At 44.7% G+C, this 14,985-nt stretch overlaps 2 protein-coding genes across 10 annotated transcripts in view; one reads left to right on the forward strand and one right to left on the reverse strand.

Annotated features, from left to right (window-relative positions):
• Nucleotides 1-6,102, forward strand: part of PPM1E (protein phosphatase, Mg2+/Mn2+ dependent 1E) — a 71,932-nt gene extending 65,830 nt beyond the window's left edge. For both annotated transcript variants that reach the window (XM_076354796.1, XM_076354797.1), the window contains exons 4-7: nt 518-706; nt 1,474-1,617; nt 1,935-2,028; nt 2,299-6,102. In XM_076354796.1, coding sequence (XP_076210911.1) covers nt 518-706; nt 1,474-1,617; nt 1,935-2,028; nt 2,299-3,368 — 1,497 coding nt within the window. In that variant the 3' untranslated portion in view covers nt 3,369-6,102. The remainder of the gene's footprint in view (nt 1-517; nt 707-1,473; nt 1,618-1,934; nt 2,029-2,298) is intronic.
• Nucleotides 4,839-14,985, reverse strand: part of TRIM37 (tripartite motif containing 37) — a 35,167-nt gene continuing 25,020 nt past the window's right edge. The window contains exons 20-27 of one of the 8 annotated variants that reach the window (XR_012996683.1): nt 14,280-14,408; nt 13,092-13,278; nt 12,296-12,414; nt 10,457-10,609; nt 9,551-9,635; nt 7,998-8,094; nt 7,724-7,896; nt 6,709-6,770 (exon numbers count right to left, since the gene is read on the reverse strand). Coding sequence is in view for 4 of the 8 variants with exons in the window: in XM_076354790.1 (XP_076210905.1) it covers nt 6,644-6,770; nt 9,551-9,635; nt 10,457-10,609; nt 12,296-12,414; nt 13,092-13,278; nt 14,280-14,408 (800 nt within the window). In the remaining 4 variants the exon portion in view is untranslated. Of the gene's footprint in view, nt 6,771-7,723; nt 7,897-7,997; nt 8,095-8,828; nt 9,105-9,546; nt 9,636-10,456; nt 10,610-10,780; nt 12,415-13,091; nt 13,279-14,279; nt 14,409-14,985 lie in introns of those variants that run through there. The other 7 variants (XR_012996680.1, XR_012996682.1, XM_076354792.1 and 4 more) reach the window with 7 other exon arrangements.

Consider the following 14,985-nt stretch of genomic DNA (forward strand, 5'->3'; position numbering starts at 1 on the left):
AGGCATCTAAGGTGATACGGATTAGATTTAAAAAAAAAAAAAGGAATGAAAGCAGAGGCTGGCTGGCTTCACATTTTAACTGTACTGGCATTTTATCCCTCACGGGTTCCAGTCTTGATGTAGACTTCATGCAAACTGTACTGGATGTTCTTCTCTCTCTGTGGTTTTTGCAGTCACAAAAACTGCACAATTTGATGAGAATGGCACTTTCTATTTGAGTTGAGTGACTGAATTGTAACAAATGGGACATAAGGAGCACCGAGAGCGCTACACGGGTGATTCTTGCAGGACATCTCTTGCAGTTTGCAGGTAGAATTCATCAGCAATAAGGTGGAAATTCCCCACTGATGCAAGTGAAGATGGTCTGAGTGGTTTGTTTTTCCAGTGCAGACTGTGCCTCTAAGTGCAATTTAATGAGGACACCACAAATCTCGAGTTCAAAAGTTTTAAGACGATCCAATTAGCTGTGTGCATTGCTTTCTCCTGAGTTGTTTTCTCAATGTGTTTCCATTGACAGGACCAAGAAGAGCAAGCTTATTTTGCAGTGTTTGATGGTCATGGGGGAGTGGACGCTGCCATCTATGCCTCCATCCATCTCCATGTGAACATGGTCCATCAGGAGATGTTTCAGCATGACCCGGCAGAGGCGCTGTGCCGAGCTTTCCGTGTGACCGATGAGCGCTTTGTCCAGAAGGCAGCCAGAGAGGTGATTGAGTTACCTGGGCTTGGCTCTGGAAGTATTAATCTATAACTTCTGTCTTTGTTAGCAGAGGTGCTCCAAGTGCTGTGCTGAGCACAGGCCAGGGGTCAGCACAGAGCTGTCTCTGCACAGTCCATAGAGCCGGTGCCCACTGGTGGGCTTCTTCATGTTCCATAAAGATGTCAGCCTCCATTTCTCACAACATCCAGTTCATTTAGAAGGATGCTGCTGCTATTCTTACGTTCTCATGCTAACTAGGTTTAGTCCTTGGGGTGGTTTTTTTTCCCTCATCTCTACAACATACGTTTTTCTTAGCTCCAGAAGGCAAGAATAAGTGGATAACTGACTCCTAGGCCTCCTAAACTCATGGAAGGGCTGAGTTAAGTGCAGGGAACTCAAGATGCTTACAAATAAACCTCCCTCCACGTTCATTAACATGCATGCGTTTCTATCGATAGATAGGAAACAGGCGCAGGAAGTCAAGTAAAACAGTAGCGCAGCAGGTCACTAGCAGAGCCCAGCTTCTGAAATGCGATTCCAATGCAAGGGAAGTCACAGGGCAAAATCGATCACTTGCATTCGGCCAGGTTGGCTCCGAGGGGCTGTTACTGAACAGTCGTAGCATTAAGGAAAGCACTGCCTGTTCCTCCCCGGGAACAGGCTGCGTATTGGAATATCAACATGTTCTGTCCTCGAGTTAAGCAGGACAACGCTTTGAAATGGTTCTTATTGGCTTATTTAAAACTGGGGGCATTTTTTTTCACCCTATCCAGAGTCTGCGTTGTGGAACCACCGGGGTGGTGACTTTCATCCGAGGAAATATGCTGCATGTGGCTTGGCTTGGGGACTCCCAGGTTATGCTCGTGAGGAGAGGCCAAGCTGTGGAACTGATGAAACCCCACAAACCAGATCGAGAGGTGAGAATCGCCTGTTTTAAACACAGCCGGGCAGCGTTTACCACTGAAGCTGACGGGTATCAGCTTCTTGTGGGATGCTGGGATGCTGAGCGTTGCCTTGCCAATGTCTCTTGGAGCGGCAGCGTATGTTCGTTATCCTGCTTTGTTTGGAAGTTGGTATGGATTTGTATGCAAATCCTTTGTTCTCATCTGGTGGGGCCTGCAGCCTCCACCATCCTGTGCTTGTGAAAACACCAAATATTTATTGAAGGGTTCAGAGTGTGATGGTAGTACGAAGCGCTCTGTCCAAACAACTCTTGTGTTGTTTTGCTGTTTAGGATGAGAAGAAGCGCATTGAGGCACTTGGTGGCTGTGTGGTCTGGTTTGGAGCCTGGAGGGTGAATGGCAGCCTGTCAGTCTCCCGAGCTATTGGTAAGAATGGGCTTTAATTCCTTTTTCAGACTTGCTTTTCCTTTTAATTAAAACTTTAATTTTCTAGTGATCAAAATTTTAAATACAGCTGAAGATAGAACTGTGAGCGATGACCTCTATTTTTTCCTCTACAGTTTGAAGGAATAATTCCCAAATAATTTCTTTGACTTGGGGTAAGAGTCATTGGCTCCATGCTGTGTTAATAGAAGGGCTTCCAGATGCTGTGGCTGCAAACCCACGGTCTTGTGTATGTGTGTTGTTTTTCCACAGGGGATGCCGAGCACAAGCCATATATCTGTGGGGACGCAGACTCTGCCTCCACTGTACTAGATGGCTCTGAAGACTACCTCATTTTAGCCTGCGATGGGTTCTATGACACAGTCAATCCCGATGAGGCAGTCAAAGTGGTGGCTGACCATCTAAAGGAGAACAACGGCGACAGCAGCATGGTAGCACATAAATTAGTGGCATCTGCTCGGGATGCCGGTTCCAGCGACAACATTACTGTGATTGTGGTATTTCTCAGGGACATGAACGCAGCAGTCAATGTTAGTGAGGAGTCGGACTGGACAGAGAACTCTTTTCAAGGTGGGCAAGAAGACAGCGGGGAAGATAAGGAAAACCATGGAGACTGCAAACGACCGTGGCCCCAGCACCAGTGCTCAGCACCTGCAGACCTAGGGTATGATGGACGAGTGGATTCCTTCACCGACAGAACTAGCTTAAGCATAGGGTCCAGCATTAACCTGTTTGATGATCAAGGCTATTTAGACCTGACAAAACCAGAAACTAGTACACCTCAGAGTGCCAAATGTCTGCCACCAATTCAAGCGTTTAGTCCTGGCATACCAAAGAGTGCGAATTTGATCAACGGCTCAACAGTGAAGAACGAATCACCGGAGCGCACCGCATCACCGATCTGTGGACAGAGCGATCCCAGGGAGTACAGCGCTCCTCTTAGTTTGGGTGCTGCAGGGCAGAGCATCTACAGGATGAAGGGTTTACCCCCCATCTTCTTTGGGCTGGAAGATGAACTGTTCAAATCCTTGGGAAAACGAGCTGCGTTCTTTCACTTCCGGCTCTGTAACGGGAAGAGGCGACGAGGAGCCAGGCTCAGACCAAAGTTTCCCACGCCACTCTTGGCTCGTGAGCCTTCCCACATAGAAGGGTCGAGTCTGTCCTTACCTGTCCGGGGCCGCGGTAGCACGAGGTTGTCGGTAAGACACTCCCCGGGGTGGAGGCTGGCTAGTCATAGCGCTTACAGCGAGAGCATGTTTTTGATGCGAAGACAAAGTAATTGTATACCAGATTCATACCTTCATCAATGCTGTAAAATGTAACCACCTCCCTCGTGTTCCCCCATCAGACTCCCAAAATAGACATTCCCAAAATAAAACTGGCATCATCAGAAAGCGAAAAAAGGTGGGCATTTCAGAACTGTACTCCAGTCCCCCGCAAAGCTCAAACCACGTGTAAATAGACCTAGGAATTAACAAACGTAGTTGTTTCAATCTCAATAAAGTTTGCTGGTGATGCCACCCTGAGCAAACGCCACAGCCACCCGACCGCCCGCACACACGAGTATCTAGCCACATTCACCAGTGAAAGCCAAACAGCTGGTTCATGTGAATAGACACGGGTAGGGAACAGTCTTTAACACCACAGAAAGCTGAACCTGCCTGAGGTACGTCTGTGGAGCAATATGTAAAGAAAGATTCTGGTTTAGAACTGCCAAATTTTTTTAGAGTGGGGGGGAAGTTTCCGTAGAAGTCCAGGTGTGGGGGGTTTTTTTGTGTTCTGCTTTCTGTTTATTTCAGGCGAGCGTTAAGATGAATTAGAAAATTACATCCACTGTTGCAGGTAAAAGACTAAAAGCCATACAGGGTTTTACCAGGTAACTTAGGAATGGACAAACTAAGCTCCTGCTACTCTGTTCTCAGACTCCGATTGAGGTACAGACTCATAATTTACCTATTTTTTTCATGTAACATAAAATGTGGAATATGAAGAAAACTGTTTTTGTAGTTTTTAAAAAAATTATTTCCTATGGCTAGAGGTGCAGTGTAGGGAATTTCGTATCTTTCTGGTGCTTTTAGTGGCATTTTTCTCGTTTGTCAGTTTAGGAAACTGTTCTCAATTAGTTTTAATCGAACATGATTGTGCTTAATGCTTTGAGCCAACCTCTTTCCACCGTAACTTCATCTCAGGTCTTAAAAGAAACCAATCTGTGGAGATGTTCAGTACAATGCTACTGTCACTCAACCAGTCAAACCAGAGAACTGCTTGCGAGAGAGAATGAGCAATTTGATGAGCTGTTTGGTTTCGGTAATGATTTCTAGATGGCAAAGGCGTAATTTAATATCAAGTTGCAGGACGGTAGGATGCTGTGTCTACAAGGAGCGGTATTGCTGCAATTTGGTGTTTTCCAGCACGTGTAGGAATGGATGCCGGGCTGCCGGAGCAATCCAAAGCCAACGGAAACGCCGTGGATGCGGATGAGCAGGGGCTGTGCCTGGGGTTTCGTGGAGAGGGTAAAATTCACTGACAAGCCAGAGCTCTGCTTCGGTTAAACCCGGGTCGAGAAGGGAAAGTGAGGCGTGTCAGTTGCCCTTATTGTCATAAGCAGAGCGTTATTTACCAAACTGGGAAACAAACAGTACCCACCAGCTTTCCCCTACTCTCGAGGTGGTGTTAAACCCTTAGGGGAGAGGTTAATTGGGACTAAGTAAGCAGACGATTCCCGTCAGCTCCACTAAATACACATCCTGTTACTATTCTTTGTTAGGATAAGACAGTTGGAAGAGTATGAATAAAGTCAGTCTTCATAGGCGTTTATTGTACAATTCATATCATTTTAGCAGTAACAATTTAATAACAGTATTAGTATTTAGCTAGAATTTGCAAAGTATTTTAATATTAAGTAGTCAGGAGATTATTCAACACGACGAGATGGCAAGGTTTGAATTCTGCCAATTTCCGCTTCTTCTATCTTTGATGCACTATTTTAAAAGCAATCTGATGAATAGCAAAAGGCTTCGTGAGTAACCAGGAGTTGGAGTGTGGCTTTAGATTCCTTTGATCTTTTTCAGACTTTTTTTTATTCTCACGGGATCATTGGCTCTTATCTGTCATCTTATCAAGCCTTAGCTGTTGTCAACGTTCTCTTTAGCCGCAGCGTATGTTCCAAGTCAGATTTACTGAGGAAATTTGAGAAACCAGGAAAGGGTAAAATATGCAACTCTGGGGCATCTCTGCGGTGCCTTTGTTTTAAATTATTCGCAGTAATAATGACGCATTGAAAGTCCATCTTATAGCTGGCTGTCGTGCTTTGGCGAGAAAGGTGGTGTAAGTGCAATTCTTTGTATGAGTAAATTAGAATGAAAAACCGTTACGGATGATAAAACTTCTTCCCAGCCTGCAGGAGCAGTTGAGGAGCGCTGGACTGCATGTGTGCTGTTTTGGGAAGGATCTAGCTTTTTAGGTGTGGATTCATAGATGACGATTCTGCGACTCATACCATTTATCTTGCTAGGAGAAAAAAAAAATCCACCATCATAGTTCCAGTGTGGTCAGGTAAAAACGTTGTATAGATAGCAAGTGTTCATTTCTTCACTAAATGCGTATTTATAGAGTAGATAGGAACCATTTATAAGGTAAGTCCTTTAAAGTTCTATAATATTCAAAGTAGTGGTTATTGGTCTGATATATGCTGCTCTTGATCCTACACACTAGACAAAAAAGCAGTGCTTTGTGAAATGCAGTGTTTTCTCTTAATGCCACTGGTGATAGGAAGTAGTTCTCTTCAGTTCAAAATCCTGTGCCCTTATTTGCTGCTTGCTAACGTAAGCAATAATCCCTCTCTAATGGTATCTAAGTGTTCTGTATCTCGTACTTTGATTGTCTATCTGGTGACAATGTAAAAATATTAGGCTAATATAGAAGTATCTAACTGTATTTATTAACTGTTGATACTGAGATTCAGTCTGTGACCTGTGTTTTGTATTTTTATCGTGTATCTTAGTGGTGGTGAAATTTGTATAACGAATCTTTCCAATAAAGAGCTGAAGTATCCCTTTTCCGCGTTAACACAACCCGCATCAGTTTCAGTTTACGTGTTAACCGTGTTTGCAGAACTAGGAGGTAGGTAGTGAAAACATTTTTTTGTTTTTGTGGTTTTTTTTTTTTTTTTTAAATTGTGTTGGTTTTGAGAAATGGGCTCCAGGCTGTTTGTCTGAAGCTGCTCAAAACTTGCTCGTAAGCTCTTCACTGTGAGTACTAGCGGGATTCACTCAATCCCCACGCTGGTAGTTTCCTGCGTACACTTTTTACACGTGCAACTCTGAGGAACGTCTGCGTTGCAGAGAGCAGTATAGCACCAGACCAGGGAGCTGTTAACCCATTTCAATTTGCACTAAAGGTGGGTGGAAACGCATGTATATAACTTTTCTTTACCTAGAAGTGCCATCAATTGTCCTTGCAAGTTAAAACCATTCAGTATTTGATTTAGATTGCATCGTAACGCTGAAGGACAATGTCAAAGCAGACTTTAACTTACGCCACATTTATAGTGGTGCATCGTCATAGAAACTCCGCTCTGTTTTTGGAACACTGTGTGTCAGTGAGAAACGCGTTGTCCTATGGGCAGATAAGATGAGGCATAACGAGTTCTGTGTTTATAGACATGGCTGCTGTCGTTCAGGTCCACTATCTCCTCACTAAATCCTCCTGACCCTGGCAATGTTCTGTGGGGAAAAAAAAATGAGAAAGATTGGTCTAAATTAGGGACTGGTTTAGCACAATGTATTCACTAGTCACAGAAACAAAGCCATCGAAGGGGATACCGCAGCTTTGTTCATGCCTGTAACTTAGGGCAATCTTTCTTTAATTCATATCCTCTTTGCAACAGGAACAAAACTTTCTACCCTTGTATCGTGTGCAATAAGTAACAATGAAGCATTAACACAACCTCTGACCTAAATGTTCACATCCTTTTCCAGTCCTCGCTAATCAGGCCATCGCACTATACTTGCCAGCATTAAAGCTAAATTAAAAGTAAACCCCACCTATTAGGGTCTAGTACAACGATTGTATGTTGCAATTGCGTTTTGTTAGGTGTTTTCCTCTCCTTCACTCTAGAAGACATCTTGGAACAAGAACAGGGGAAGCTGGCCGAGATCACCCCAAGTACTTCTGCTCCTGCAGGAGTACTCGTGTAGAGAGCCAGGCGTGTTGTCAGTTGCTGCACTGGGTGCTCCTGTTGACCTTTCTGTATTACCTTGTTCATGAAACTAATGTGTTCTTTATGAAGCGAAGCAATTTAACCATGTTGGGACTTTCCATTTGCAATCTTGTTCTACAGTTCACATATGACTTTAGTTATAACCATGTATTAGTCATCCATATTTTATTTATGAAAGCTGTTTATACAGAAAAACTGTTGAAGTTTTACCAATATCTTAATAAAACAGTAATTTAAACCACACTTCAGCTAGTCTGTTTATTTAGGAGCTAAGAACAATAGCAACCAACATCACCATTAAGTGTCTTTACTGTGGTGAAAGCAGATTTGCTGTGTGTGATGGGTGCTGTGTGATCAGCCCCGGCCTGATCTGTTTTATGGCCAGAAAGGGAAGGGGCTGTTGTGGCACAGTGTGAGTTAATTAGGTAAATAAGTCTTCCAAGCCTGTTTCCCTACCTCTTATTTATGTACAGCTGGTTTTTAAACAAGTTCTTCATAAGGTGAGCAAATCGTGGTGGTACTGGCTCCTCTCTTGTCCCTGCGAAGGTCGGACGCTAACTCCAGAACACATCACGTGGCTAATCAAAACGATTTCCTCCAGCTCCGGCCTCTTATTAAGAGTAACGCATCTGCGAGCGTTGAAGAGGCAGAGCTCTGTGATTACCGCTAATTGAGCTGTGTGTAATAGCCAACACGCAGTCCTGTACAACAGTAAACACTCACAACGCACCGTCATAGCGTGCAGCTTGTCAGGGGCCACCTTCAGCGCTCAGCAGCTGGAACGACCTGCGCACAAGGCAGCTCAGAGCTGTAGTTCCTTCCTTTTGCTGAGAAATACAGAAACTTACTGTACAAAGAACCAAATTATTACGGATAAAAAACTGTGGATCCTCCTCGCTTCCCATTCGAATCTCTGAGATTTAAGCGTTTGGTCTGGCTTCTGCAAACATAACAGCTTCAAAAATCCCAGATGGATTTAAGTGCTTTTTGTTCAGGAAAAAAGAAAGTGACAGGTATACGGCAGGAGAAAGTTCTTCTACAAGCAGTCAGGCATCGCAGCAACTCGGTACTGAAGAGCAAGCCAAGCGTGGTAGCGGTGTAGTACTTACCCTAACAGTCATTCTCTACCACTTCACTTATTTACACACAAACGTCAAACTTCACACCACATTTCAACATTCATTTTATTAACAAAGTGCAAACAGTTTTAAACTATGAGCTGTACAGCGCTTACGCTGTGGAACATTCATACAGAAATGAACGTCAGTACAGCCGGCTGAGACAAGGACAACTACCGGTTACAGTTACTCATGCTTTGTCACTAACCAGTTATTCAGCTTTCATCATAGCTTCACAAGGAGTTTAGCAGCTCAAAACGCAACGCACAGTGGCAAAGAGTTTGGCAAGGTGTTCGGTTGGTCCACGCCACAGACCGAGGAAAACAACTCCCGCGCCAGCTCGCGATCCATCGCATCTGCAGGATTCAGCAGTCTTACACACTCAGTTCATACCGTTTAAAGTGAGGACATTCACACATTCACCGTTATTCCAGTGACATCCTGAAACAGGGCTCCAGCACCTTTTGGACATTTTTTCAGAGCATCTGAAGCTGGCAGAGCCAGCAGGAATGCAGCCTTTCGTGTAAGGCCTTCAAAGGTCCTTTTGCCCCCAGTAACAGGTTTAAGACGACTGTAGAAGAACCACGCAAGGGTATTTGACAGAATGGAGTGCGCACACAGCCACGAACAGCAGCCTTGGACTAAGCTCCAGTGAATAAACGCATCTCTTCCCAGGGACACGAGCCGGCAGGTCTTCAGGCCCCAAGCCTGTCCTCTATCTGCTCCAAAGAAAGCCAGCTTTCATTGAAAACCCTCATACTGGGACAGCTCTAAGGCTTCAAGCAAACACAGTCTCACGAGTCAAAACTTTATGCCAGGTACTTAAATCCAATCAGGGTTTTCTACTGACGATTACTTAAGCATGCAAAACTCAGCCAGCCCTCCCTCGGCACTGTGTAATTTCTAAAGACTGCCCTAACACACGTGTACCTGCACGGCCCTGGGGAGGCAGGCTGGCCAGACAGAAGCAGACAGGGGCTCACCTGTCTGCTGCTGGCCTGGTGGCAGACGGCAGCACGTTAGACTGTACAAACACCCGCCTGTCTACTCACCATAAGATGAATGTTGCCTCTAATCTCTGTGGCTCGAGGAGCGGTACGGGGAAGGTGCATCCCCAGGGCTACAGCCACCTCACAGGCTAGCTAAGGCAAGCAGTTACAATTACCTGGCGCTGTCTTCTCCAGTAACAAAGCTGAGATCATCAGGACCGACTTCATCACCCTCTGGGAACATTGAGCACCGCTCCGAGGCTGAAAACAAACCAAACAAAAACCCAGTAACCTTTACCAGATGAGCAGTCGGAACACAGCAAGTTAACGTTCCATCACCTGCAGGGCCCGCTGTGTTGTACTTCATCCCTAATACACCGGCACACGATGTGCTTGACACAGAGTTAAGACTGCCACAGGGGTTTAAATTTAAGTCAAGCACAGATATGAGCAATGTGTCGATTCTCCTGATGAGTTGTGAGGTTTTCGTGCCTGCTGCAGATAGACAGCAAAGGAGCAAACTCCAATTACCGAGCCGAGTTGTTCGGCCATGCTGCTGACGTGGGGTGGGGTTGCTTATTCAGGCCAAAAGTCAGCTTCACCTAGCGTCAGCTGTCACCTTACAGCGTCTAATTCGATCAGAAGGTTGAAGCTTTTCAAAGAAATAGGAGATGAGCTTTTCAAACTACGCTGAAGTGCTCAAAGCACATTCCTGCCAATTAAGATGCAAATCCGTGTCTAAGGCAGCGGTTACCCTCCCTGAAATTAGCCACTTACAGTGCCGATCCTGGTACACGGGGAGTTCCAATTCAGAAGAACTACAGCTATGGGTTTTCCAACACTTCCCCGGGAGACTCACTTAAACTGACTTCTCAAGGCTAGAAAGAGTTCCCCTCTCCTGTTTTCATCTGGTTTTAATTAGGATCCCAAGAGAGGAGTTCCAAATCTTACTGGCGCGAGTTTGAGCTTTAATACCTCTACAGCACCAGCGATCTCTGCTTTTGCAGCGTTCTGCATTGCAGGAGCTCTGAGGCAGGCTCGCGGGAGTGCTTGGGAAGGTGGGCTCACACAGGCGACTCTACCTTCGCTTGAGGACTGGACAGAGAAGGCGTGGTTAAACCCCTCCAAGGCAGAGGTGGCATCCTCCTGCTCTTCATTTTCTGTGTCACATTCAATGTCGCTATCACTGCTCATTCCTGGTAGGAGATGAAGGACATGCTTCTGACATACCCCAGCTGCAAAACAACCCAAAAAAACCAAAAACCACAAGGCACAAGCGATGGCAGTAAGATCCACGTAGCTGGAACATTCAACTTTTTCCACACGTAAGAGTTACCAATATCAAATACCAAGAGCTGGCAGGAGAACAAGAGAGAAGGAGCACGGTCAGAGCTAGATGTATTTACCAAAGCACTAAGGAATTTGATGGAACAGCGGGTACCAGCTTCGAAAACAACCTCATTTTGCTGTGCCGCTTAGCTCAAGAGGAGCACTTCCAACATGTCCCCAGCTGAGCGCGGACTCAGGTGTCCACAGCTCCTTCCTCTTTGAGCCGCACTCCCCTGCCAGCTGCTCAGTCAACCTCTACAATTAGGACAGAAAATAAAGGTTGCTTTTTTAACAGTTAAGAGGTAGTACGACCCGTGGAGCAGATGTACCTACCAGACCCTTCAAGCAGCAATACTCTAGTCAAGTCTCACACACAAAAACCATGCTTTTCCTACAAAAAAGAACCGTAGCTGTTGATAATCAAGGTGGCTTCTTCTGTTTTGCCAGACCTTGAGCGTGCATTGACAGCAGTCAAAGCTCTCCCTTTTGTACAGTTCTGTAGGTGGCAAAAGGGGTTTGCTCTGTTCTTTTACTTCTTAAGAGCTGATACTCATTGCTAAGAAAAAGCAAGTAGCTAAGTGAGGTGCCAACTCTACTGTAGTTTTTCCTCAGAAAGGAAAAACAACTGTAATATTTGTTTCCTGAGGTTTTTACAATGAAGTATTTCAATTTTTAAAACATTTTCCTATTAGGCTCTCTGCTATAATAGGAGAGCTGCGGGAGCGCATCACGATCATGCTGCAGTGACTAAGAGCAGAAATTCAGTTTTGTCACTGAGAGACCTTCTGTAAATGCCAACTCCTACACAATATTGCACACTGCAGATAGAGATGGATGCTGGCACCTTAATATAGGCTTTGCGCTACAATTCAGTCATTGAAATTCAAATTAGTGCAGGGGTGGAAGGCAGGAGAGTTTTAGCAAGATAAGAAAAACTCTTCTACGTCGACTTTCAAAAAAAAAAAAAAAAGCACTAATATTTTTTCCCAGCATGGAAAGGATGCAGGAAGGGAGGGGGAAAAGTTTCCTCCAAGTCTCTAAGGAAACTGGCTTATGTACCACAACACCCCAGACAAATGAAGTGCTGGAGAGATTCTAGTGCGGACGTGGAGGTAGTTACCAGTGTGGTTTGTCCCTGACAGCAGAAGACTTAAAAGCCAAGGTCACTGGCTACTATTTTAATTAGAGAAGAAATTATTTTCAAGGCCATGAAACCGAACACCAAAGCAAAGACCTGGAGACGTATCAAGAGGTACAAAAAGCAACCAGTAGTCTAGAGAAACAGACGGCACCGTCTGACATTATCTGCCAGGTCTCCATGTTCCTGCTGTACCGTAACGTCACAAAAAGAGAAGGCACAGACAGCAGTGACATTCTCTCCTCATTCAGATTTATACTACGGCTGCCAAATGCTACAGCAAAGTTCAGCAGCCACGAAAACAGGTTTTGGGCTTTGCTGTTGGTGGGTTTTCTCCCCCCTCTTTTTTTTTTTTTTTTTTCTTTCCCCTTCAAGCTATTTCCACTACAGAAATGGATCATCACAGACCGGAGTGTTGTCACACTGCATTTGCCCTCTACAACATGCGATTTACCTTCTTCTGGCCCTGCAGAAGCACCTTCAGAAAGCACACCCTGCAGTTCACCAGCTTCAGAGTTGTTTTCCAGACCACCTGACTGTGCTCCTTCTGTACGACATCCTTTAGAATTCGATCTTAAGAAAGAATTTGGAGAAATACAAAAACCCACGTTAGAAATTCAGCTTTAATCCAGCTATGGAAACAAATCCTTTTAGTGCCACATCTACTTTTACTCGTTGTTTAAGTCTCTTTCATATCCACTTAAACTTCCAGCCTTGATTTAGAAAGATTTAAGATCTTTAAAAAAAAAAAAGTCAACCTGGAAAAGTTTATGATGAGTATTTTCCAAAAATGGTGACTCTTGCTACTTAGACAAAGACCAAACAAAACAACCGAGTACTCCATTGCACTTAGCTTAGTTAGCCAACAGGGAGTTATTATGAAATTGCTGAAAAGTAGAGTTACAGGGAAAAATATTGTCTTAAATGAGGAAATCAAAAGCGGTAACTTTCAATTAGAGGATATTTTGCAAGGAATAGTGGGAAAACAGACTGGGCCTGCCTTTCAAATCAAAGTTTCAGACTACATCCACAGCTGATCAAAATAAAAGAAAAAAGAAGAAAAGACGACATGTAACCTAGTTACAAAACCAAAAATTGATATCCAGAGGGAACACCAGCAACCAAGTAAACTTCAAAGTAACTTCTCTTCCATGCTACAAGCACCTGGTTTAGTAGATTGGTGTTTTTTCCTTCTAGATCAAGGGAAGGTGGGGGAGGAGATAACGAGGAAGAAAGAATAAAACCCTTACCCTAGAGCACCAACTTTTCTGGTCTTCTCTACAGCAGCTAAGCCATTTAAGCCAGAAACTCCCACGTCGGAATCTGAACCTTCACAAGGTCTTTCCTCTGGCTTAGGCAGCGCCTCAGAAGCGTTGCTGTTAGCCAGGGGCCTGGGCGAGTGATGCCGACCGCTCAGCTTTGAACTCCCCACGCCACCTGAGAAAAGAGGGAGAGAAACTCAAAGCACATCCAGCCTTTTTTCGTAAGACGAAACATCCAGCTGGTTTACATCACCAGTCTGGTTCCAAACACGCGTATGCACAAGCACACCTTCCCCGCCCTCACTCCTAAAACCTTACATTCTCAAGTCAGCCTATGGGCAACGCGTACCATTTGATATCCACTCTCTAAACACGCAGAGCTGCCGTTTCAGCTGCCATTTCTGATGGGAGACTCGGGTAAGTACAGACTAATCCTTCCCCACCTTGTGTAGTTAAAACTTATCTTGTACTTATCTTCTAGTAGCCCAGACACCCTCTCCACTGTCATTTTTCCCAGCTATAGATGCAAAGTCGTTTGGCTGCAGTAAGGCAGCCTTTCTAGTCTTGGACAAGGGCGAAACTGGGCACAAAGGTGACAGTTACACTGTGTGATGACTTTATGGTATTTTCCAGTTTCTCACCCAAGCCTTCTGTACCTGTTTAGCATTAAAAGAAAACAATTGCGATACTCCATTCCTTCTCTGAACACTTGAGAGGGGCAAAATACCAATTCCTGCGTTAGGTATTTCATTTCGTTACCACTTAAGGAAGGGCATCGTAAAACTCCAGAGCAGCAATATCATACAATTCTTTCATCACATGGAACCGGAGTTTTCTTGAATTCCCTTCAAGTCAAATCACAATGTAAGCCTGGGTCAGTACTTTTCCATCTATGATTTTCACTATGAAGTTACCTCCTGCAACATCTTCAGAGAGACCAGAAGTAACACGTAACACACATATTTATGTTCCAGTAAGCCAACTGTGTGGCACTGCGTCACAGCAGATCAGCTATCAAAGGTCTGCACAGGTACAATAACGTTAACTAGATTTGAGACAGGAGCCAGTCGAGTTTCAAGGAAACTTCAGTTGCCAAGTAAAAGACCTCTTGACAAGCTTTTGTACAACAGATGCTAAGATGCGTCACATCACACAAGTAAAGATGATCTTGCTTACCTTCAGAAGTTTGACCGTCTCCCTTTAAACGAAGATTACTATCCCCACAGTCCATAGCTCTTCGTAAAGACAAACTACCTGCTGCTCCAGAGCGAACAGGTTTGGGGGAATTACTTTTCTTACTTGCAGCTGCAAAAATATTTTAAGATGTGACAAGCGTTCAGTCAAACCGCTGCAGTATTCTGTCTTTATGCTTGTTTGAAGTGAAGTTAAGCTCCGTATTACTCTCATTGCTCATTAACTCCGAATCCTGCACAAAACTCCTTCCACACCCTTCCTGTCAGAGATGTGGGCTAGAGGGAAGCTTAGCTAACTATGGATGCGGCCAAGACTACGTGTCATGTTCACCTGCCTTACGCTAAGACGTCCTTCAGGAAGCCGTCATCCAGATTGCTTCAGCCATCATGCAAGTATAAAGGGTAAGGATAGCCAAAACCATCCCTTCAGCTCTTAAATGCAAAGTCCAGTGTAACACAGGACCTCGAAAGCAAGAGTGAAAGGCAGGTTGTGGGACTCACGCTGTTTACCACTTCCCCAACTAACCATTCTCCGAGCACGTGTCAGTGTGGATCCTCCTACAGAAACTCCTCTAGGTAGAAGAAGGGAGGAGTGGTAACTGGAACAGCAAAACACCAAGTTCTGCTGTCGCCACCCCCATAAAGGTGGGGGATCTAGGCTTCGATGCAAGTCAGAAAATTGCTCCTGT

This window comes from Aptenodytes patagonicus, chromosome 17 (genome assembly GCF_965638725.1).
Source record: "Aptenodytes patagonicus chromosome 17, bAptPat1.pri.cur, whole genome shotgun sequence".
NCBI lineage: Eukaryota > Metazoa > Chordata > Aves > Sphenisciformes > Spheniscidae > Aptenodytes > Aptenodytes patagonicus.